The sequence below is a fragment of the Schistocerca nitens genome, chromosome 4 (genome assembly GCF_023898315.1).
Source record: "Schistocerca nitens isolate TAMUIC-IGC-003100 chromosome 4, iqSchNite1.1, whole genome shotgun sequence".
Taxonomy (NCBI): Eukaryota; Metazoa; Arthropoda; class Insecta; order Orthoptera; family Acrididae; genus Schistocerca; species Schistocerca nitens.
The window spans coordinates 193,834,675-193,860,510 of record NC_064617.1 but is presented as its reverse complement, the minus strand read 5'-3'; the positions used below and the strand labels follow the sequence as shown (position 1 = coordinate 193,860,510).

The window sequence follows — 25,836 nt, the reverse complement described above, 5'->3', positions numbered from 1 at the left end:
GGAATACATTTGTCTCCATAACAAATTTAATTGACTGACAACGCTGATTGACATCGCAAGATCATAGGTTAATGTAAGCGCGAGATAAACCATCGCAAATGTGAAGTGCTGGTGCATTAATAACCAATGTAACAGCCAGAATGTTGAATGTAAGAATGCAAACGTGCATTGTGTCGGATGGTGTTCCATGCATGTTGTACTTGGTCAGGCACTAATGGGACGTTTAATGCTGTCCCACATGTGCACGATTGGAGACAGATCTGACGATAGAGCAGGCTAAGGCAACATGTCGACACTCTGTAGAGCATGCTGGATTACAACATATGTATGTAGTAATAGCGTTATCCTGTTGGAAAACACCCCATGGAATGCTGTTCATGAATGGCAACACATCAGGTCAAATAACCAGATTTATGTACAAATTTGCAGTTAAGCTGCGTGGAATAACTAGGAGAGTACTCCTGCTGTCATACGAAATCTCAGCCCAGACCATAGTTCCAGCTGTATGTTCAGTGTGTCAAGCACGCAGACAGGTTGGTTGCAGGCCCTCCATTGGCCCCCTTCTAACCAGAACAAAGCCATCACTGGCACCGAGGCAGAACAACTTTAATCACAAAACACAACAACCTACATCCTGCCCTCCAGTAAGCTTTCTCTTGACATCACTGAAGTCGCGAATTGCGGTGGGTTTTAGGCCAGTAGAATGCACGCTACAAGGCGTCTACCTGGGAGCTGTCCTTAAATACTGATATGTGACAGTTCGTTGTATCACTGTGGTGCCAACTGCTGCTCAAGTTGCTGCTGCACATGCAGTAAGATGCGCCAGAGGCCGGTCTTCTTGTGATTACTGCTGCCACCAATAATCTGCCGTGCCTATGTTCCTGCGAAACCTTTCTGCAGCATCGCAGTAGGAACGTATAGCTTCTCGCAGCCCTGTTATACGACCTTGTTCAAACTCAGTGATTTGTTGGTAATGACATCTTTGTCACTTTAAATGTATTAACTTAAAGCAACCGACCACGACCAATCTCAAAGGTAACTAACGGTCATGACCGTTGCAGCGTGTATTTAAAGCAGACCTGGTTTGCATCCTCATAGTGGCGCCACTCTTACGCGACTGACGTGAAGTTTGAACAGACATCATCTTTCAGATGTAGAAACACGTCCACAGTCTTTCATTTACGTTGCACAACTCCACCTTTGTGTAGCGATTTCTTTTTCCGTCAGTGTAGTTCACAGTGTAGCGCCGAGTGTAGATCTGTGTTCTGACATTTCGTACAAAAACGAAGGAAGCGCTATTACGGTTTCTCTTACTAAATAAGGTCCCTTAGGGAAATCCTAGCAATCCCGCACCGCCGCGAGAAAACCCAAAGCGATTCTGGTCGTATGTAAAGTACACCAGTGCCAAAAAACAGTCAACACCGTCACTGCGCGATAGCGATCGAAATGTTACCGATGACGGTGCTACGAAAGCGGAGTTACTAAATACAGTTTTCCGTAATTCCTTCACGAAAGAAGACGAAGTAAGTATTCCAGAACAGCTGTTAGCATGAGTGACATAAAAGTAGATGTCTTAGATGTTGCGGAACAGCTCAAATAACTTAAGAAAGGCAAGTCTTCCCTTCCAGATGGTATACCAATCAGGTTCTTTTCAGAGTATGCAGACACAATAGCGCCTTTCTTAGCAATCATATACAACCGCTCACTTGACGAAAGGTCTGTTACTAAAGACTGGAAAGTAGCACAGGTCACACCAATATTCAAGAAAGGAAATAGGAGTAACCCATTGAATTACAGACCCATATCACTGACCTCAATTTGCAGTATGATTTTGGAGCATATACTGTACTCGAACATTATGAATCACCTTGAAGAAAATGACTTATTGACACATAGCCAACACGGATTCAGAAAATATCGTTCTTGTGCAACACACCTTTCTCTTTATTCCCATGAAGTAATGAGTGCTGTCGACAAGGGATCTCAGATCGATTGCATATTCCTAGATTTCCAGAAGGCTTTTGATACCGTTCCTCACAACCGACTATTAATCAGATTGCGTGCATATGGAGTATCGTCTCAGTTGTGTGACTGGATCCGTGATTTCCTCTCAGAGAGATCACAGTTCGTAGTTATAGACGGTAAATCATCGAGTAGAACAGAAGTGATAGCTGGCGTTCCGCAAGGTAGTGTCATAGGCCCTCTGCTGTTCCTGATTTACATAAGTGATCTAGGTGATAATCTGAGCAGCCCTCTTAGATTGTATTGTTTGCAGATGAGGCTGTAATTTACCATCTAGTAAAATCGGCAGACGATCAATTCCAATTACAAAGCCGGCGGGAGTGGCCGAGCGGTTATAGGTGCTACAGTCTGGAGCCGCGCGAACGTAACGGTCGCAGGTTCGAATCCTGCCTCAGGCATGGATGTGTGTGATGTCCTTAGGTTAGTTAGCTTTAAGTAGTTCTAAGTTCTAGGGGACTGATGACCTCAGAAGTTAAGTCCCATAGTGCTCAGAGCCATTTGAACCATTTTTGAACCAATTACAAAATGATCTAGAGAGAATTCCTGTATTGTGCGAAAAGTGACAATTGGCACTAAACAAAGAAAAGTGCGAGGTCATCCACATGGGTACTAAAAGAAATCCGATGAATTTTGGGTATACGATAAATCTCACAAATCTAAGGGCTGTCAATTCGACTAAATACCTAGGAATTACAATTACGAGAAACTTAAATTGTAAAGACCACATAGATAATATTGTGGGGGAGGCGAAGCAAAGACTGCGCTTTGTTGGCAGAACACTTAGAAGATGCGACAAACCCACTAAAGAGACAGCCTACTTAACACTTGTCCGTCCTCTGCTGAAATATTCCTGCGCGGTGTGGGATTCTTACCAGGTAGGATTGACGGAGGACATCGAAAAAGTGCAAATAAGGGGAGCTCGTTTCCTGTTATTGCGAAATAGGGGTGAGAGTGTCACTGCTATGATACACGAATTGGGGTGACAGTCGCTGAAACAAAGGCGAGATCTATTTATGAAATTTCAATCACCAAATTTCTCTTTCGAATGCGAAAATATTTTGTTGACACCCACATACGTAGGGATAAATGACCATCATAATAAAATAAGAGAAACCAGAGCTCGAACGGAAAGATTTAGGTGTTCCTTTTTCCCACGAGCCATTCGAGAGTGGAATGGTAGAGAAGTAGTATGAAAATGTATCGATGAACCCTCTGCCAGGCACTTAAGTGTGAATTGCAGAGTAACGATGTAGATATAGACCTTTTGGTGTTAGGAATACCAAAAGAAATCGCCGAGATTTTGAAGGGCATGTCGCCTCTGAAGCCGCGAGCCACGTAGCACTTCAGACAGCCACGCTTAGTGGCAGAGATGAGAGTCGTGTTTTCGATAATCCACGTTCAGAGCCCCTTTTTTGTGTTTTAGGTGCAATAACGTATGCGTTTCTAGAGGCACGTAACAGCGCAAGAGTAGTTTTGTCTCCACTGCGAGTGCGCCTTCCTCGATGGTGCTGTTACTGTTGTAGCGTTGGACGTGCACGACACAACAGCTATAAAAGCTTATCGACTCACGCGAATGGCTCTCTGTGGAGCAATAGAGCGCAATAATATTCTTCTTTGTGCATTTAAATCCTAGTGGCATTTGGACATACAATTTATCTTGTTCTTTTCTTTTAAAATCAGTCGTACAAGCCAAGTTCAGCAGCCTCGAACATCAAGCAGCACCTATCCAAGTTTATTTAAGGTGGAACGGGAGATCAAATCCAGCCGTGAGGATGCCAGAAGTCAGACTTTGCAAGAATTGTCAAGACTGACGGCATAGACAGACAGGATTAAGAGAAGAGCTGCTCCTTACGTCAAGGGTTTCTTCAGTCAACGTGTCAGTAGAATGTTCAATGAACTGCAATGGGACACGATGCGGGCAAAAAAAAAAAAAAAAAAAAAAATCCACCGCAGGGAGCCGTTCTCACAAAATTCGAAGCTACCACTTCCTTTCTTTTTTTAATTGAGGTTGTAGCATGAAACACGTCGTTACATGATATTTACCACAGAATCTTCCAAGTTAGCTGCAAATAGTTTCATGTGTTTCGCACAATAGTCCTATTTAGGCAGTATCGCCAGTGTCAACTACGCTTCCGAATATTAAAGTTGGTAAATTGCATTTACTTTTGCGGTATTTGTATTTGGAGCTAAATGTACATTTTAACTTATGTATAGCTGGGCGAGATGCACATATTACATCATTGATGAATCGTTTTGTCAGTTGTCACAGTTTTTATGATGGTAAAATAAAGTCACGCAGTAATTTGACATCTAGTTGAGAGTTCACAGTGATGTTGCAGGTTTACCAAGTGGTTATAGCACAACATATTAAACGAAAAGACGTACTTCAAACTTAAATATTACGTAGAACATGTTGTTGACATTCTGGAACATGGGAACATGACAAGGGGTAAAAAATAAACAACCAAAGATTACACAAACAACTAAATTATCCACAACTCAAACAGTACCGCCGACTAGCTATAACCACTTTGGAGACATACAACATTACGACGTGACTTTATTTTACCAACATACAAACGTAAACAACTGACGAAAGGCTTCTTCAATCATGCTATATGTGCGTTTCGCTTAGATATACAATTAACTCTTTATACAAATGTCGGAAAAATAAATGAAGTTTACCAACTTCAACATTAGCAGGTGTACTTGACAATGGCGGTACTATAGAAATAGGCTTACTGTAGTAAGCACCACAAAGGAATTATTGGAATGGGACGGAAACTGGTGAAACTGATGTGCATGTACAAACAAATTGGATGATTTATACACACACACACACACACACACACACACACACACACACACACAGAGAGAGAGAGAGAGAGAGAGAGAGAGAGAGAGAGAGAGAGAGAGAGAGAGAGCGAGCGAGCGCTTCTCAGACTGAGCACGTCAATAATGCACTGATGCACCTCTGGCTTTTATGCAATGAGTTATTCGGCTTGGCATTGATTGATAGAGTTGTTGGATGTCCTTTTGAGAAATATCCTGCCAAAATCTGTCCATTTGGGGCGTTAGATCGTCATAATCCCTAGATGATTGGAAGGCCATGCCCATAATGCTCCACACGTTTTCAATTAGGGAGATAACAACCTGACCATCGCCCGCCATATGACCCAACAACCAGTAGTAACGGTCGGGGTGCCATTTCATTTTACAAGAGGACCCCTTTGGTTTTCATCCACGACACCCTTACAGCACAACGGTACGTCAACGATATTTCACGCCCCGTTTTGTGGCCCTACGCTGCAAGTCATCCTGGGCTTGCATTTCAGCAAGATAATGCCCAACCGCACACGGCGAGAATTTCTACTGCTTGTCTTCTGTTTCCCAAACTCTAGCACGGCCAGAAAGGTCACCAGATATCTCCCCAATTAATAACGTTTGGAGCGTTATGGGAAGGACTCTCCAAATAGCTCGATATTTTGAGGAACTAACGCGCCAATTGGATATAATGTGGCAGATATCCCTGAAGACAACATCCAACAATCTGTCAATCAATGCCAAGCCGAATAATTGTTTTGCACAAGGACCGAAGGTGGACCAATGCGTTACTGGCTTGCTCAATTGGGAAAGCTCTTTGTCTTGAGTAAATCATCCAGTTTTTCTGAAATTGTAATCATTTGCTTGTCAGTACATGTTAATCACATCTACAGATTTCCGTTCCATTCGAATAATTCCTTCTTGATGATTCGTTCCGTGTTAGTGTCTATAATAAAAGTATCAGCAACTAACTTGGAAGATTTAACTTAAAACATTTGTGAATTAATTGCGAATATGTGGTTAGGAACCGCCGCTGATTTCCGTATAAGGTATTGCCCTAGTTAGTACAGAACTATTTGAAATTCTCTCTAATTTGATGACTGAGTCCTTATCTTACGGGACTGAGAAGTCAACGGTGGTCTGTGATTAGGGAATGAACCACTCACATGATGAGGCACCAGCTCTTTATGCTGCTGACGTATGGCGACAGCTAACGCATCAGTATGGTCAGAGTTGGATAATTGGAGCACAGCCTGTACCTTGACCTCACACAGAAAGTCCGCAGGATTGCCGTCAGGTGATCTTGGAGGCCATGTCGAAAGTGAAATGTACGGCACTCCATTTTACTAGATTGAAAATTGGGACAGCAACCGTCTTGTTAATATTTACAAGATGATCAGAGAGTCTTTAAAAGAATAATGAGTGTAGTATTGTATCAAAAGCCAATGGCGACACATGGAACACCCCCTTTGACAACCGCGGGAGCACAGTAAATTGTGACATGTAACATACTGCTCGTGGTCTTGTGGTTGCGTTCTCGCTTCCCGCGCCCGTGGTCCCGGCGGGGTCAGGGGTTTTCTCTGCCTCGAGATGACTGGGTGTTGTTGTGTCGTCTTCTTCCTCGTTCATCCCCATTACGGTCGGAGGAAGGCAATGGCAAACCACCTCCGCTAGGGCCTTGCCTAGTACAGCGGTGCGGGTCTCCCGCATCGTCCCCTACGCTCTATCAAGGAGTATGGTACTTCATCATCATCATACTGAAGCACAACTGTATTTTTTGATCAGATAGGCCACTAGTGAAGTTTGAGCTCAATTAGATGGCAACTTAAGAGAAAAACTTAAATTTCAAATACATTTGTAATAAGTAGGATATTATTTGATAACGAAATCACTTGCGTCTCGTAGGCTGACATTCGCAACGTTTACGGACCATGTGTACTGGAAATTTTTCTTCTGTTACGGTCTGCTCGATCTTCTCTTTGTCAAAGTCGCTCACATAATGGATTAGCACATCTGCGACCCGTATCATTTCTAGAAGATGTGATTCTTGAGTTTCTCCCGGCGTATTTGATAATCAAAATATCCACGGCTGTACTGCCGGTCTACAGTGTCCAACGGGCACAATATTTCGGCGATCATACATGTCGCCATCATCAGGTGAACTGACGGACTGAGCTCCTGTGAACGTGCCGGCACGGAGATCCGTACGCTATGGCTGCTCAGAGGGAACTGGGTTCGGTCGCGGCGGTGGCCGATTTAAATACCCGCGCCCCGCGCCACGGTCGCGCGGTGGAACAGATTGCGACGGCGTCTGAGATGACGTCGGTGTGATGGCTCTGTCCGCCGTCGTCGTCACAACTATATGTTTGCTCGATTTACTCTTGATTAACCCAATCGCTGGTTCCCAAGCCTTGCTAAGATTATAGCCACAGTCACGGTTTATGAGGTCGTCATTGGTGCGAATTTCGATGGCCTCTCTAACAACGCTGTCCCAGTATCTCGACGTCTGTACCAGAATCCTCGTGCGTTCATACTCCATAGCGTGATTTTCCGACAAACAATGTTCAGCGACCGCCGACTTGCTAAATGGCGATTCCTACCGGAAGATCAGCGTTGACCCTACAAAGAAGGTTGACAACAAGACGAGGTCGCTTCTCAAGGACGCAGATTTACCGGAGGGTGACGCTAAGAAATTGTTACCCCAAGGTCCGGTACCGCCTAGACTATATGGACTCCCGAAGGTTCACAAAGAGGGGGTACCATTACGCCCCATTGTCAGCAACATCAGGGCACCTACGTATTTGTTGGCCAAATACCTGGCGGGAATATTAAGTCCTTATGTGGGTAAATGCCCTCATCACATCCGTAATTCCGTGGATTTTGTTAAACGCCTTGATAGCTTCACGTTGGGTGAGTCAGATATCATGGTGAGTTTTGACGTCGTTTCCTTGTTCACGAGGGTACCCCTGCGAGAGTCACTAGAAATGATTAGTCAGAAGTTTGACGAGAAGACCACTGAACTTTTTAGGCATGTCTTGACTTCCACGTATTTTCTTTTTAATGGAGAATACTACGAACAAACGGAGGTAGTCGCCATGGGTAGCCCACTCTCACCGGTGGTAGCGAATTTGTACATGGAGAACTTCGAGGAGGAAGCCCTGTCGTCATCCGAATGGAAACCTACTTGCTTTTTCCGTTACGTGGACGACACGTTCGTCATCTGGCCACATGGTACGGATAAACTCCTTGACTTCCTTACACATCTAAACTCCATACACCCCAACATCAAATTCACTATGGAGACTGAAACGGAGGGTAAACTGCCTTTCCTTGACGTCTTGGTCAAGAGAAGGCCTGACGGCACCCTAGGCCATGAGGTGTATCGAAAGACAACGCACACTGATCTGTATTTGCACGCAGACAGCTGCCACCACCCTTCACAGAGGAATGGGGTGCTTAAAACTCTAGTACATAGGGCGCGCACTATCTCTGACGCAGAGAGTCTACCCCAGGAATTGGAACATCTGAGAACTGTATTTCGAAAAAATGGGTACTCGGAGTGGCAGATTCAACGTGCTCTCCGCCCACCCACTACAGCACAACCTGTGGAGATGGATGAAATCACGAGGGAGGAGATAGGCACTGCGTTTATCCCATATACATGCGCACTCTCGGGGAAAATCGCCCGCATTTTGAAGAAACACCGGGTCGGAACTGTGTTTTGTCCTCCGAATAAAACTCGTGCACTGGTGGGGAGCGCCAAAGATGACCTCGGTTTGAGGAAGGCCGGCGTGTACCAGATTCCGTGTCAATGTGGCAAGTCGTGTATTGGTCAGACGATGCGTACCGTCGAGGATCGATGCCGTGAACACCAGAGGCAAACTCGACTGATGTATCCGAGCAAGTCGGCGGTCGCTGAACATTGTTTGTCGGAAAATCACGCTATGGAGTATGAACGCACGAGGATTCTGGTACAGACGTCGAGATACTGGGACAGCGTTGTTAGAGAGGCCATCGAAATTCGCACCAATGACGACCTCATAAACCGTGACTGTGGCTATAATCTTAGCAAGGCTTGGGAACCAGCGATTGGGTTAATCACGAGTAAATCGAGCAAACATATAGTTGTGACGACGACGGCGGACAGAGCCATCACACCGACGTCATCTCAGACGCCGTCGCAATCTGTTCCACCGCGCGACCGTGGCGCGGGGCGCGGGTATTTAAATCGGCCGCCGCCGCGACCGAACCCAGTTCCCTCTGAGCAGCCATAGCGTACGGATCTCCGTGCCGGCACGTTCAAAGGAGCTCAGTCCGTCAGTTCACCTGATGATGGCGACATGTATGATCGCCAAAATACTGTGCCCGTTGGACACTGTAGACCGGCAGTACACCCGTGGATATTTTGTTTATCTCTAGAAGATAGTTAATTAACTCGGCACGTGGCTGCAACGCTGGCATTTCAGTCTCGAGTTGATTGGCTCTTCAATGTATATATCTGGTGGTTATAATTAAAGTACAGGTACTCACAGAATGGTCCCGGCGGAGGTTCGAGTCCTCAAAAATGGTTAAATGGCTCTGAGCACTCTGGGACTTAACTTCTGAGGTCATCAGTCCCCTAGAACTTTAGAACTAATTAAACCTAACTAACCTAAGGACATCACACACATCCATGCCCGAGGCAGGATTCGAACCTGCGACCATAGCGCTCGCGCGGTTCCAGACTGTAGCGCCTATAACCGCTCGGCCACCCCGGCCGGCTTTCGAGTCCTCCCTCTGGCGTGCGTGTGCGCGTGCGTGTGCGCGTGCGTGTGCGCGTGCGCGTGCGTGTGCGTGTCTCGTTAGGATAATTTAGGTTAAGTAGTGTGTAAGCTTAGGGACTGATGACCTTTGCAGTTAAGTCCCATAAGATTTCACACACATTTTTTGTACTCACAGAAAGTGAAACTTGGTAGATATTCTGATGCGTTAATGCGGAACCGATTTACGTTGGAAAAAATTAATTTTGGACAGATACGTACAGAGAAACTCACACTGACACAGGGCTCAGCGTGTCCAGGAGTATGTGGAGTACCTACCACTGTAGGAGAACTGTAGTAAAGGGGTCATTCGAACTATTAAAAAAAAATCAGTAATCCGAAACGCTGTGGTTTTTTGTACCTACGATAATGTCTGTACAAAGCCATTCAGAAAATTTCTTTTAAAATGTCAGGCTTTTTGATACACTTCACACGGAGGTAACACGTGATGGGATAGAAAGATGCACATATGTAGATGGTGGCAGTCTCACGTAAACTGGGTGTAAAAGGGCGGTGCAGTGGCGGAGCTGTTTTTTGTGGTCAGATGATTCATGTGAGAAGGTGGCCGACGTGATGATGGCCGCACGACGGGAATTAATACGCTTTAAATGCGAAGTGGTAGTTGGAGCTATGCGCATGGGGCATTATACTTCGGAAATCAGTAGGGTATTCAACATTCCGAGGTCCGTAGTGTGAAGACTCTGCCGAGACTACCAAATTTCAGGCGTTACCTATCACCACGAACAACACATTGGCCAAAAGCCTTCACTTAACGACATGAGCGGCAACCTTTGCGTAGAGTTTTCAGTGCTAGCTGACAAGCAGTACTGCGTGAAATAACCGCAGAAATCAATGTGGGACGCACAACAAACTATTCGTTAGGACAGTGCGGCGACATTTAGCGTTAATGGGCTATGGCAGCAGACGACAGACGTGAGAGCCTTTACTAACAGTAAGACATGGCCTGCTGTGCCTCTGCTTGGCTCGTGAGCATGTCAGCTGGACCCTAGACGACTGGAAAAGTGTGGCCTGGTCAGATGTGTTGACTGGTAATGGGCATGTTCGGTTACTTGGAGACAATTTTCAGCCATTCATGGAGTTCATTTTACCAAACAACGATGGAATTTTTATGGATGACAATGCGCCGTGTTACTGGACCAGAATTGTTGGTCATTGATTTGAAGAACAATTTGGACATCTGGAGCCAATGATTTGGCCACACTGATCGCCCGACATGAATCATCTTGAACATTAATTGAACATAATCGAGAGGTCAGTTCGTGCAAATAATGCTGCACCGGGAATACTTTCGCAAGTATGGAGAATGAGTTAGTATTTCTGCAAGGGGACCTCGACGACTTCTTGAGTGCATGCCACGTCGAGTTCGTGCACCTACGCCGGCCAAAAGGAAGCTCGAAACGGTATTAGGAGGTTTCCCATGAGTTTTGTCTCTTCCGTGCATAGTTCTGGGTTCATGAGCCACTGAAATTACTTCTGTTTGTTTTTGAAGTTGCCTACTATTCCTCTTCCTCCTCCCGCATATTATTCCCAATTTATCCCTTTGCTCCTTTTCGTCCTTCATCCTAGTTCGTTTTCCCGTTTGAGGAGAGTTCCCTGTTTCTGTTCCTTGGCGGGGCATTACTTAGACGGAGCAGTCCCAGTCGTAACGTTCTGGGTTCAGTTCCGTACGGCTACCCACGTTTAGTTTTTCCGTGCGTTTCTAAATCGATTAATGGAATTTTATTTAGTGTATGGCATTTCAGTATTGGATTGCGTTAGTCTTCTTTACATACATTATTCACAGACAAACATCTAGTCCTTGTATATATTCAATGGATTTCTGGGATGCCATGAGGAATTCTTCAAAGTCTCTACTGAACGCTCTGACACTGCTTTCTCCTCTGATGTGCTGGATGGTCTGCTTAGACGCGCCGCAGTCACATGCTGGCGAAGACAGTTGTCCCCATTTGAAGAGTGAGTCAGCACATCTTCCGTGCCCACTTCTTAGTCGGTTCAGAGTTGACCAGATCTTGCGGGGCTGAACTGGCTCAGTAATACAAGGCATTAGGTGGCAAGTTGTTGGGGTATTTTGGAGCCATTCTTTTCTCCAAGAGTTGATGTCAACCCTAGTAAGGCTGTCGAGAGCAAGAGGAGGATGTCTTGAACGAAGCCTCTTGATACTCTGATCAGGTATATCGTCGTGTACCGGTAGTTCAGGGTTTGCTTCGATCTTGTTGTATTCCCTGACCAAGGCTGCTTCTCGTCGTATTTTTGGGGGTGGTATATGACTCAAGACAGGTATCCGTATGTTAGGTGTAGACCTTAACGGTTCCTGAAATAATGCGCATGGTGTTGTTAAGTTCGACATAGATTTTGTTCACAAGACTACTGATTAATGGAAATATAGTGATGATTCCTTTGGAGAGGATACAGCTGCTTTCCTTCCTTTCCCAATGCGAGCTTTTTCTGCATCTGTAATGATCTCAACGTCGGCGGCACATTAATCCCTGATAATTTTCCTTCGCCGGCCGCTGTGGCCGAGCGGTTCTAGTCGCTTCAGTCCGGAGCCGCGGTGCTGCTACGGTCGCAAGTTCGAATCCTGCCTCGGGCTTGGATGTGTGTGATGTCCTTAGGTTAGTTAGGTTTAAGTAGTTCTAAGATGTTAAGTCCCATAGTGTTTAGAGCAATTTGAACCATTTTGAAGCATTTCCCTTCCTTCGTAACTATGAATGCAACAATTGTATAAGGGACAGTCAGGTGAAAGCGAGGCAGACGGAGGAAAGGTAAGAAAACTGTTTATTATTTCAAAAGTAATCGCCGTAACTGTTAACACATTTATCCGATTGAGAGACAAGATATTCATTGCCTTGGGAGAAGTGTACGACAGCTCCGGGAAAGTCATCATGGCCTCCTCCTTTGGCTGCAAGGGCCCGCCACTAATTGACTTCCTGGAACACGGCGCCACAAGTAACGCACAGTGGTAAATGAACACTTTGCAAAAAAAAAAAGTGAAAAAAGACATTCGTGCTCGTAATATTCTTCGGACGAAGAGGTGCACTCCTGGGTGCAATCATGGTTCCGTAGGCAACGGCAAACCTTTTTTCATGAAGGCACTGACCGTCTTACAGTTGGATAAATGTACGCAGTAATGACGATTACAGTTGAAATAATACGCAGTTCACTTAGTTTTTTGCCTTTGTCTAGTTATGACTGATCGTTATCTCTCTAGCGACTTCTGGACGGAAACAAACAGTTTCCGTCTGTTTGTTGACGATATGTTACCAACTTTGCTTAGTTGTCCAAGCATCTGTTTGTTGTTCAATCGCAGGTTGTTCGTGTTTTTGATAGTGGAGTGAGATGCTGCTCTTAGGAAGTGTACGTACTAACCAGTTTGGCGTTCAGTTCATGTATTTTGATAGCTGTCTTCATGATGTTTCACTCACGGTCAGTCTGACACTGAATGAACAATTCGGATAAGAGCTTCAATAAATGCGGATATTAATGTGGATGCGGCCAAAACCACGATAAATTTGACAGTACAGCCACACCTTTTTGTTGCGTTTATGAAGTAATAATGGTTGGAAGAATACTTCTTCTGACTCCTATGTGGAGAGATGAGCTTATAGATGTGATGGACGTATAGAACACGCAATGTCGGGAGGTCTCGGTTAATTAACTGAGGTGGTAATTTCCTAGAAGCATCTCGCTTGTGTGGCAACCGCGCACTGGTTAGGTGATCAGCGCTCGACGGGGAGGATTTGTGCTTCCTGTGACACGGATTGTGGGTTCGAATTAGTGTGATACCACGTAACAGAGCTGCGGTGGCGGGGATGCAAACGGATCACTAATGATGGGATACAGAGAAAGACAGGTTCGCTGATTTCCCCTCTGTGTTTGTCAGCTATTATGTTTCCTCAAAAGTGTTCAGTTCAACTTTTTTTTTGTTTAGGCTTTCTGCTTTGTGAAAGTTCCTCATCGCCAGTATATTGTAGAAAATCGAAACTTCCTGCCGGATACTCTTTCCTCGGTCTGCCAACTTACTTATCATGAATTATTACTATTTCCTCCCTATGACAGAGGGCCGAGCGGAGATACCTCTGCATGAAGTCAGGATAGGTGTTACGATCATTATTAGACTCAGTTATTTCTTCGCAATATTGACAATTCGTCGTCCTTCCGCACCAGCCTCGGCTGTTGCTCACTCAGCCGCGTGTTGGATTCTAGCTGACGTCGGTCGAGTCAGCTCAACGTTTTCACGCCCAGCGGGTGACTTCAGCGATCCTGGCGCCTTGTCGGATTGCTGGATCCTGGAAGTACTGGAAATTAATGCGTAAAGAGAGACACTCCCCGAGGCCGTAGATAGAAAAATATTAACTTGGTACTGCCAACTCCAACGAATGGATGGTAACAGATGGCCGAAAGGAATCTGTAAATAGACATCTGTTGAGCGAAGAAAACTTGGAGAATTTCCTGGAAGATGCAAGATGTTAAAGAAAGATGTTATGAATTGAAGGGGTTTCAGGAAGAAGATTGGACAGATGGGAAACTATGGAAGTTGAGAAGGGGAAGTCGGCGCCTGACTGTGCCACAGGCTACACCAAAGTCGTACACGCCACACATACATGTCTTATTATTGATCGATATAAATCGACATTAGGATGATGAGGGGTCTGGTGGTGGTGGTGGATCCCCTAGAACTTAGAACTACTTAAACCTAACTAACCTAAGGACACCACACACATTCATGCCCGAGGCAGGATTCGAACCTCGACCGTAGCAGTCGCGCGGTTCCAGACTGAAGCGCCTAGAACCGCTCGGCCACACCGGCCGTTGGTGGTGGTGTGACTGTTAAAAGTAACTTTTAGTTTCAGTTGATGGTTTTGATTTTATATTATTTGGAAAAAAAGTTTGATGAACAAACATGCTCTAAACACTATACTTTGTCAGATTTTTATTTTTCGTTTTCTTCTTGAAGAAGTTTCAGTTCTGTTGGAATACGCAAAGGACCCTAAAGTTCACATGTCTATGGAAGCAGAAAGTATTTTTGTAAATGCTGGCAGTGTAAGTATAAAAGGTAAGAATACACAACAACTTTTATGCTCGCACGTGAAGAAGGAAAGCGTGAGGAAGGTGGCGGATGTTGGCATGCGGAGAATCGATGGAGTGTCGGGGCGATATTGTGGGCTTTCTTCGGTGCCACGTGTCGCAGACAGCTGCCTACGGACCGGCAGTCGCTTTTCGTTCCTGTGTGCTCCACAGCGGAAGGGAAGTGGCGGTGGGGAGGGGGAAATCTGGAGGACGCTGTGCTGTAAGCCGCTTACAAGATCAGAGTCCCGGAGCTGGTGGACCTACAGCGTGCTGGTAGCGTTGTGGTGTGCAAACCATTTGATGCCACATTTGCGCACTGCAGATCTTTGTGGATTTATTGACTGATTAAAGATGCCCGTGGATGAATTTGTGAGTCGAACCGTACCAACAAAGCAGCTTTGGAATCACATGCGCTGAAGAACTCCAAATAAACATCATAAATCCAGATAGCGGGTATTTCAAAAAAGTTCATCCGATTTCACAAGACTATTTCTTCTACATAAATGAAGATAGAAACACAGGATCAACTTTAACTGTTACGTATGTCAAGAAAATACTTATTTTCAAAAGAACTATCGGAATTAGCATGGGTGTATATTTTACATGTATACCCATAGAACCTTCAGGTGCTTTTCACAATTGAGTACACAATCAAAGTTTTAATTTATCTTTATCAAATTTTCAGAGTGCGCTCCACTGTACCCTCTACAACCATTCAGACAATAGTCAATCTGCCCCGTACTTTGTCAAGCATGTCTGGAGTACTGTATTCACCGTTAATGTTATGCGATGTTACAGTTCGCCCGAAGTTCTTCGAAGGGTTGGCACATGGACGGAGCCCATTACTAAACCTCGATATGTGGCTGAGTGTGTCAGTTAAAATATCAGAGGAAGGCAAGGGCATACCACCTCAGATAGAGCCATACTTAGTAAATCGCAATGGCGTTCGAACCAACCTTCAAGTTGACGGCAAACTTAGAACGTTTTACAGTTTACAACCTGGTACATACAACAGTCAGTACGAAGAAACAAGCAGTCTTCGTTGCAGTGTTGAAATCTTTCTGTTATTTCCCAAGGACGCGTTTCACGTTTATTTAGGCATCTTCGAATTGGCTTGCGGAAAAAATAAAAAAGTTTCATAATAGTGGCGTGGCCATATTTATTGTCATTACATTACAAAGAAAGTATTAACTTTCTGAAATTTGGTAGCGATGTTACATGGGACGCCGCGCATAAAATAACCCAGCAGGTAAATACCCGTTGTCAAAGTTTTAAAAACATTTCGTGGTGACCTATTAATACGCAATACACCTCAGACATGTTTATGATGTAAAGCTTTACTGTAGGCTTGATTCCGTATGGTTTTCATTGGACTGCGATACATGCCGTAATAAAGAAATCTTCTGCCTCTTTGTTACTTCTAGTGTGGGTTGTCAATTTAGCAACAAAGCAGGTTACATTTTTCAGAAAAATACCTTTTAGTCATCTGTTTCATTCTATTTTACACGCCATCTTGCAGTATTTTTAAAGCTTTGACAAGAGGCATTTATCAGCTATGATGTTTTATGCGCGATATCCCTTGTACCCATTTTTACCAAATAGCAGTAAGTTGTTTAATGTTTTCTTTGTAATCCAGTGTCACTAAACGGGGCCACGTCACTATTTTGAAATTTTATATTTCTTCCGGAGATAAATCCGAAGATGCCTAAATAAAGGTGAAACGTGTCATTGGGAAATAATAAAAAAATATAATTGCAACAAAGACTGCTTGTTTTTGTTTTTCATATGATAGCAATTTTTATTAAACAAAATTGTTTTATGCCTAAGACGTGTCCAATATGAAACATTAATTGCGCGCTTCAGGAAGACTGTAGTTGAGGTGGTCGATAGGAAATGTGAGAAGCTATAAATAGTTTCCAAAACGAAACGCTGTTTCTATATCTCGCAGAAAATCCAAAGAGATTCTGACTGTGTGTAAAGTACACATTAGCGGAAAGAGATTATCAGTACTTTTAATGCACCATAACTATGGTAATTTTAATGCTGACATCACCAGCAAAGCGGTGTTACTAAACATGGTTTTCCGAAGTTTCTTTACCAAAGAATACGCAGTAAATATCCCAAATTTCAGATTGAAGAACAGCTGCCAACACGAGTAACTTGGAAGTAGATCGCCTTGGTGTATCGAAGCAGCTGAAGTCGCTTAACTGATGCAAGTCTCCATGTCCAGATTATGTACCAGTTACGTAACCTTCGAACTACGTTGACGTGATAGCTCCGTATTTAGGAATCAAGTACACCTGTTTGCTCGACGAGAGATCTTTAATTAAGGACTGGAACGTTACTAATGTCTCCCTAATACATAAAGACGAAACAGAAGTAATCAGCTGAATTATGACCCAAATTATTGATATCAGTTTGTAGCAGGATTTTGGAATATATAGTATGTTCTAAGATTATGAAATACATTTGAAAATAAGATCTATTGACACTCATGCAGCACGAATTCAGAAAATATCGCTCTCGTGAAACACAACGAGCTCTATGCACACGAAAGTATGGACAGATTCAGTATTTTTAGATTTCCAGGACGCTTTTGACACATTTCATCAGATTGGGTGCCTGTGGAGTATCGTTGGAGTACTGCGACTGGATTCGTGATTACCTGTCAGATAGGTGTCAGTTCGTTGTAACTAACGTAAAGCCATCTGACTGGCACAGAAATGATACTGGCGTTTCCCAACGATGTGTTACAGGCCCTCAGCTGTTCGTAGTTTACATAAAGGATTTAGGAGACAATATAAGTAGCGTTGTTAGATTTTTTGCAAATGATGCTATTTTTTACCGTATAGTAAAGTCGTCATAAGATGAAAATCAATTACAAAATTACGCAGACAAAATGTGTTAAAGGTGCGAAAAGTGACGTTGACCTTAAACAATAAAAACTGTGCGATTCTTCATGTGAATACCAAAAGCAGTCCAATAAATTCCGGTTGCGTGATGAAGCGTACAATTTTTAAGCTGTCGAAGAAGATGCTACGCATCCACTAAAGAGACTGCCTACACAACGCTTGTCCGCCCTATTCTGAAGTAATGTCGCTACGCGGTATTAGATGGTATCGACTGAGGGCAACGAAACAGTTCGTTTTGTACTATCGCGAATGTGGCCGAGCGCTTCTAGGCGCTTCAGTCCGGAACCACAAGGCTGCTACTATTGCAGGTTCGAATCCTGCCTCGGGCATGGATGTGTGTGATGTCCTTAGGTTAGTTAGGTTTAAGTATTTCTAAGTCTAGAGGACTAATGACGTCAGATGCCGAGTCCCATAGTGCTTAGAGCCATTTGAACCATTTAACCATAGTCCGCTACCCAAGCATGACTCATGGCCAGACCCAAACTTCATATGTCGTCGTCTATAGTCATACCAGTACTCGTACATCCCATTAATGTTATTCCCGTACAGGGCAGACATTTAAAGTCGCAATCCCGGTATTGGCGGATGAATGCGAAATTGCAGTGCCTGTGTTCAGAAGAAGTTCGACGCAATGTTCCGTCGGACGTGCATGCATGTCCGAACGAACATAACATTGTACTAATAAAATTTTCTGGGGCTTCCAGGAGCGTCAGGTGGTTAAAATCCCACAAGCTTTCGGCCGAGCTCTCCTCAGTCATTGTCATTCTTACCACGTGACAATGGCTGAGGAGAGCTCGGTGGAAAGCTCATTGGGTTTTAACCACCTGACGCGGCTGGAAGCCCCAGAAAATTTTATTAATTCATATCGCCCGCGAAACCGTGAATTTATGGTTCAAATGGCTCTGAGCACTATGGGACTTAACAGCTATGGTCATCAGTCCCCTAGAACTTAGAACTACTTAAACCTAACTAACCTAAGGGCATCACACAACACCCAGTCATCATGAGGCAGAGAAAATCCCTGACCCCGCCGGGAATCGAACCCGGGAACCCGGGCGCGGAATGCGAGAACGCTACCGTACGACCACGAGCTGCGGACAAACCATGCATTTATACTTTGTACTTATTCACAACACATATACTGTTAGTTTCATAATATGTTACAGTTTCGTGGCTCGGAGCTTCAGTGGTAAAGTGCAAACCTACGGACTGGAAAGTCTGGAATTTGATCCTTAGTTCAATCGCAAGGTTTTCATCTGTCACTTATTACTTGTTTCACCTTTGTCAGTATTAGTTAATGTGAAAAACACGGAGTTGCTACGTTCTTAGGTGTCCTTGTTAAGTTGTAGGTCAGCCTATATCTGGCGGAGTTTAGTCCGTTCTAAGGTCAGAGAACGGCAACTCCATATCACCTGCAATAGGACCATGCCTACTGAAGCATTGTGTTTCTTCGCCTTCTATGCGGTCCCGTCTCATTCCTCTGATTACGTTGAGACTTACGTGAATTGTCTGCGCGCCCGGAGTTATAAGAAATATTTTATAAACACAACTCATTATTTGTACAAAAATATTGTTGGGGGAAATACATAAACGTACGATAACAACCCATCACGCCTAGAATTGTCGCAGGGGTGGAAGGGGCGGGGGGTGCAGTGGCAGGACGTATCAGTATCTCTCTCTCTCTCTCTCTCACGCGTGAAGAAATTTCTACCAAAACTGGCACACATCACTTGTTGTTATCTGGGAAAAAAAAAAAAAATTACTGTGACAGTAAGACACTTCTAGCATCCCTATGAATTGGCTGCCCGGTTAGCCGTGCGGTCTAACACACGACTTTCCGGAACAGGATGGAGCGCCTGGTGCCCGGCACGAATCCACCCGGCTGACTTGGGTCGAGGTCCAGTGGGCCGGCCAGTTTTTAGGCGGTTTTCCATCTGCCTCGGCGAATGCGGGCTGGTTTCCTTTATTCCGCCTCAGCTGCACTATGTCGGCGATTGCTGCGCAAACTAGTTCTCGACGTGCGTGTACACCACCATTACTCTACCACGCAGAAAGGCACTATAACTCTGAAAGAGCGGTTCGGTGTGGGGTGACGGAGGGGTGAAGTGGACTGCGGTAGTCGTCGTGGGGTTGCGGACCACTGCGGCTGCGAAGAGGACGGAGCCTCTCCGTCTTTCTAGGCCCCCTGTTAACGTACATACATACCCCTATGAATGAGAGTTTGGATTGGAAAAGCGTGACATAAAAAGATAACCCAGGAACGTCTGCAGCAATTTCAACAAAATTTGATAGACACGTGACTCACTATTTGCATAAAAATACTGTTGGAACAATAGACTCCCACTACCGGTAGTGTTGGTGGTGACAATGAGGACGAGTGACATGTAGAAACGTATCAAAATGACGTGTCGGTAGGCGGCCGGTTTGGCCGAGCGGTTCTAGGCGCTTCAGTCCGGAACAGGGCGACCGCTACGGTCGCAGGTTCGAATCCTGCCTCGGTCATGGATGTGTGTGATGTCCTTAGGTTAGTTAGGTTTAAGTAGTTCTAAGTTATAGGGGACTGATGACCTCAGATGTTATGTACCATAGTGCTCAGAGCCATTTGAACCATTGACGTGTCGGAATTTATTTCCTGTAACTGCTTAACTTTGAATACTTTATACGTCTGAAGCGCAGTCTCTCTCATATTTAAGTTGTTCATGGCGGCAACCATACTGTGAGAATGAGCGCTGTAGCCAGCCAATAATACTGACAGCGCTATTCGGAGCCAAACAGCATGCCACACGGGTCTATACCACAGATACATTTAACGTTCTCTCTAGAATCGCGTGGCACAAAAAGCTGAGAATCAGGCACTGACCAGCGACAGTGGATTTTGTTGAAACAAAGATAAATTGCTGGCAGAGTTAAAAGTTTCCTCAGAATTTAGATGAAATTGCTGGGTTGAATTTGGTAGAGGTACGGATAAAAGAGATACTGATAGAAAAATCGCGCAGTGCCGAGGAGGAGTTGAGAGACATGAACGAAAGTTTGTAGGCGTGTTCTGCACCTGAAAAATGGTGTCTCTTCAGATTTAGCGCCAGTCGTATAAGAGTGGCGCTAGTAGCTCCACTTTAAGGATGCAAATCAGGTTCAAATGGCTCTGAGCACTATGGGACTTAACATCTATGGTCATCAGTGCCCTAGAACTTAGAACTACTTAAACCTAACTAACCTAAGGACATCACACAACACCCAGCCATCACGAGGCAGAGAAAATCCCTGACCCCGCCGGGAATCGAACCCGGGAACCCGGGCGTGGGAAGCGAGAACGCTACCGCACGACCACGAGATGCGGGCCTGCAAATCAGGTTTGCTTTAAACACGCGCTGTTACGGTCGTGAGCGTTAGTTACCTTTGAGATTGGACGTGGTGAGTTGGTTAGTCAAGGGTGCCTTTAAGGCGACAAAGAATCCATTAAGCTTGATTCTCTTCTACGATACTGCAGAAAGACGTGGTATGAATGTAGCAACTCTACATGATTGCTGGTCAGGAGAATGTACGGTCGAAAGATGATAAGTCTCCGGACGGCCACGTGGCGCTACCGACACGGTAGACCATCGTGTTTGGAGTACGACTCTGGCGCATCGCACTGCATATGCAGCAGCAATCTGAGCAGAAATTGGTACCATAGTGACACAAAGAACTGTTACAAATCAGTTACTTCAAGGACAGCTCCGAGACAGACGCCTTGTAGCGTGCATTTCACCGACTCCAAGACACCGCCATTTGCGACTTCAGCGGTGTCAAGCGAGACCTCACTGGAGTGCAGCGTGGAGGTCTGTTGTGTCTTCTCTGACGGAAGTTGGTTCTGCCTCGGTGCCAGTGACGTTCGTGTTTTGGTTAGGAGGAGGTCAGCTGAGGGCCTGCAACCAACTCGTCTGCGTGCTAGGTACACTAGACCTACAGCTCGAGTTATGGTGTGCGGCGCGATTTGGCATAACAGCAAGAACACACTCGTGGTCATCCCACGCACTGCGGCTGCAAATTTGTAACTCTGGCGATTCGACCTGTTGTGCTGCCATTCACGAACTGCATTCCAGGGTGAGTTTCTCAACAGAACATCGCTCGCCCACATACCGCTGTTGTAACTCAACATGCTGTACGGAGTGTTCACATGTTGCCTTGGACTGCTCGATCACCAGAGCTGTCTTCAATATAGCTCATACAGGAAATCATCGGACGCTAACTCCAGCGTCATCCATAAAGAGCATTCATCGTCCCTGTATTGACCAACCAAGGGAACCGGCTTGGAACTGACATCAGGCAGCTGTCCAACACACTATATGCACGTTTGCATGATTGTATTCAACATTATGTGGTTAAGCCGGTTATAGTGTACCAGCATTTCACATTTGCAACGGCATATCTTGCGCTTACATTAGCCTGTGATCTGCAATGTTTATAACTTAAATACGAGGGTAATCCCAAAAGTAAGCTCTCTCTCTCTTTTTTTTTTTTTTTACGTAGACCTGTTTATTTCTACAATGGTTTACATCAGTTTACAGCTTGAACATTTAGCTATTTTTCGACATAATCACCATTTCTGTCGATGAATTTTTGTAGACGCTGTGGCATTTTTTGTATGCCCATGTCATACCAGCTCGCCGCGATGCTGTTCGGAAAGTTATGAATCTCTTCTTTCACTTCTCACCTTACTTTTGGGACTACCCTCGTAGATTACTAGAAAATGTATTTCCGAAATTTTATTACCCTACATTATCTTTTATTGTGGCGATTTTTTTTCTGTCAGTGTATGACCAAATCCGTAACATACACGTACATTGACTAAACCTCCGAAAAAGGCCTTTGTTTTTCACAGAAGATGGAAACACCAAAAACACTACATATCCCCAAATTCTGAATAAACAATTAAAAATTTAATTTAATGCGCAAAAATCATTCTTTCATCATTCTGTTCATGCAAATGTGTCTAATTTGTATATACGTACCTACTCACAATAATAGATATTGCAGCGCACGGCAGACACAGCTAGTATTTACAAATATTCTAGTGTTGGTTAAAAACAGTCTTGGTTGCAATTGTAGTTTTTTATTTTTCAACGACGCGTTTCGTCTGATTTAGGAATTTTCAGCCAAAGGCTGACTAAAGGATTCTTCTAAGAAATACCAAATTAAGATAACGTCAAGATACCTAAATAAGGCGAAACGCGTCGTTGAAAAATAAAAAAACTACAATTGCAACCAAGACTGTTTTTAACCAATACTGTTAAGCACTGGTTTGCTGTAAGCCACATATGGATTGGTACAAATATTCTGTCACCCAATTTTAGCAGTGTTATTCGACCTCAACACAAATTTTTTTTCTTCGCAGGTGCCTGAAGTCGGCAGATGGCTGTTAATCGTAGAAGTGACTGGAGGATCAGACAGTGAAATGAAACCAGGAAGCTTTTAACAGGCGTAACTTGGAGTGCTGATTGAAGACAAAGCAGATATCAATCTCAATAACTGTACGATGTCGTCACTGGTGCGTTTGGGGTCGAGGCTGCACAGGATCCCAAAACGGTTGTTGGGCACAGCTGCAGCCAAGAGCTACAATGCCGGTAAGCGTAGGGGTGTCGTGGCGGTCACTGCAGCGTGCGCCATCGGCAGCGCTGCGGCTGTGTACGCAGCGAGCCGCACGGGAAAGCTGGAGGCTGCCAACGCGGCGAAGCAGCCGAAGCAAGAGCAGAAGGGGCCGGTCAGCGGGAAGCTCGCCTACCGCGAACAGCGGTTCATAAAGTTCGCGTCCGTCGAGTTGGACGGGCAGGTCTACATGACGCCTCAGGACTTCCTAGAGTCGGTGCTGGACCAGGAACCGAGGCCCCGGCTCAAGAGGCGACAACTGAGCGAGGCGGACGTGGTCGCCTTCCGCGAGGCAACTCCTCCACTCCACGCCGGGTCGCCAGCCATGTTCCGCACCGCTCGCGACCGGGGACTCATCTCGTACACGGAGTACCTCTTTCTGCTGTCGGTGCTCATCAAGCCCCGCAGTGGCTTCCTCATCGCCTTCAACATGTTCGACACGGACGGTAACCGGCGTGTCGACAAGTCCGAGTTCCACATCATCGAGGACATCTTCATCCAGACGTGGAGGGGCAAGAAGCAGCAGTTCTGGAGGGTCAACGGCAACAACAATAACAACTTCCGTCGGCGGCAGGCGTCGCAGGAGGGTCACTCGCAGGACGACAGCAGCAGCGGCCACGCCGTGGACACCTTCCTCACCGTCCACTTCTTCGGCAAGTCCGGCAGAGAGGTGCTGCGCTACGAGGACTTCGAAAAGTTCATGGAGAACCTGCAGAAGGAGGTCGTCGAGCTGGAGTTCCACGAGTTCTCCAAGGGCGCCGACCGCATCTCCGAGATGGACTTCGCCAAGATCTTGCTGCGGTACACCTACCTCGACTCTGCGGAGTGCAAGGCGTACCTCGACCGCCTGCTGCTCAGGATCAAGGAGGAGAAGGGGATCGGCTTCGACGAGTTCTGGGCCTTCTGCCAGTTCCTCAACAACATCGACGACTTCACGGTGGCGGTGAACATGTTCAACGTGGTGGGCCGGCCCGTCGCCGAGCAGGAGTTCTTCCGCGCCGTCAAGATCTGCGGCGGTGCGGGCGTCAGCCGGCACCTCGTCCACACCGTCTTCCAGATCTTCGACGTGGACGGCGACGGCCGGCTGAGCCAGCGCGAGTTCGTCGCCATCATGAAGGACCGCCTGCGCAGGAGATTCAAGGCGCAGCCCACCCGCGAGAAGTGGGAAAGCTTCAAGGCCTGCATCAAGAACGAGATGAAGACGATGGTTTGATGACGTCTGCATCCCTAACACCAAATGGAATGAGAATGTGATGAGGCCAATGGTTTGATGACGGTCTGAGTCCAAATACTGAGCTGCTCCCGACTTTTTACACCGGGAAATAACATTGTATGGATAAACAAGAACTAAAATTATATTTTTTGAACCAGAAATGTAACTAAAATTTAAGAAAATGTTCTGTTGCAAGTATGATATACAGTGTTATGTTTGCTGAAATGGTGTCAAATAACTAATTCGCTACAGGAGACTCAGGGCAAAGCCCATCATGGATATTTGGTACATCTTCCGGGTTTCCACAAGAAGAAACTGGAGACAATTGTCTGATGTTCATAACTTCTAAAAATGTATTTGTAACTAAAAATGTACTTCTTAACTAATTTATACACTTGCAAGCATTTAAGTTCATGCCATTTTTTCGAACCAGTTTTGTAATTGAAATACTGAAAATATTGTGATGTAATAAAGATTTGAACAGTTAGAAGGCTGCCCAAATAAAGTCAGTAACGCACCTCCTGTACGTCATAAGAATGTCTTTCAAGGGATGCAATATGATTTGGCACATAACCAGATGAAGTAAAAATCAGTGCAAATTATGTCAACCTATAAGAAGAGACTCAATGATCTTCGCAACTTTTAGCTATAAAGGTTTTTCAGAGACCGATACTATTCCCATTCGTTATTTTTTTTAATTTTATCTTTGAACCGACATATAACATCAGGATCAGCACAACGATAGTTAAATCGAAACAATCTGCACTTTGACCGCCAACTTTTTCTGTTACAGAGTCGAGTTTGTTGTCTTAACCTGTTTTAAGTATCCATTGCAAGTTCATGAACGGTGGTTAATAAGTTTCTAGGTACAGCAACAATGGAGCCAACTGAACACACCACAAGAAGACAGTATTATCACACAGAAAAACTGATTATTAAGAAAAAGAAAACATTGTGAACAGCTGACAGAAAAACGAGGTGACTACTCTCCCTTCTTGGTCAGCATTCTCTCTGTCGCGGAGAGACCACGATACATACAAAGGCTGTAAAGAACAACTTTAATATCCACGTGTAATTTTATTAAAAGTTTACTGAACTGTCATTCTAGCCTGAAAATATATTTCTACCTCTGCACGTGTAGCTCCATCAAATAATTTAGGAAAACAACAAAATTTTGTGACTTGTGGCGGTCTCTGAAAGACACTTACATATTTTTGAAGCAACCACAGTGGAGTAGTAGTCAATATGGTTTTAAACGGTCATCATTTGTAAGTTGAAAGAAAGCGTGACATACGTTGCGATATTCCTTGATGAAACGTCACCTTAATGAGTCCGCAGAAGTAGTCCCGTTATG

The 25,836-nt window shown here is 45.0% G+C and overlaps 1 protein-coding gene across 6 annotated transcripts in view; it reads left to right on the top strand.

Moving 5' to 3' along the window:
- LOC126252287 (calcium uptake protein 3, mitochondrial-like) overlaps positions 1-24,972 on the top strand; it is a 558,826-nt gene extending 533,854 nt beyond the window's left edge. For all 6 annotated transcript variants that reach the window (XM_049953162.1, XM_049953166.1, XM_049953165.1 and 3 more), the window contains one exon: positions 23,019-24,972. In XM_049953162.1, coding sequence (XP_049809119.1) covers positions 23,160-24,482 — 1,323 coding nt within the window. In that variant the 5' untranslated portion in view covers positions 23,019-23,159 and the 3' untranslated portion in view covers positions 24,483-24,972. The remainder of the gene's footprint in view (positions 1-23,018) is intronic.
- Positions 24,973-25,836: the final 864 nt, after the last annotated feature.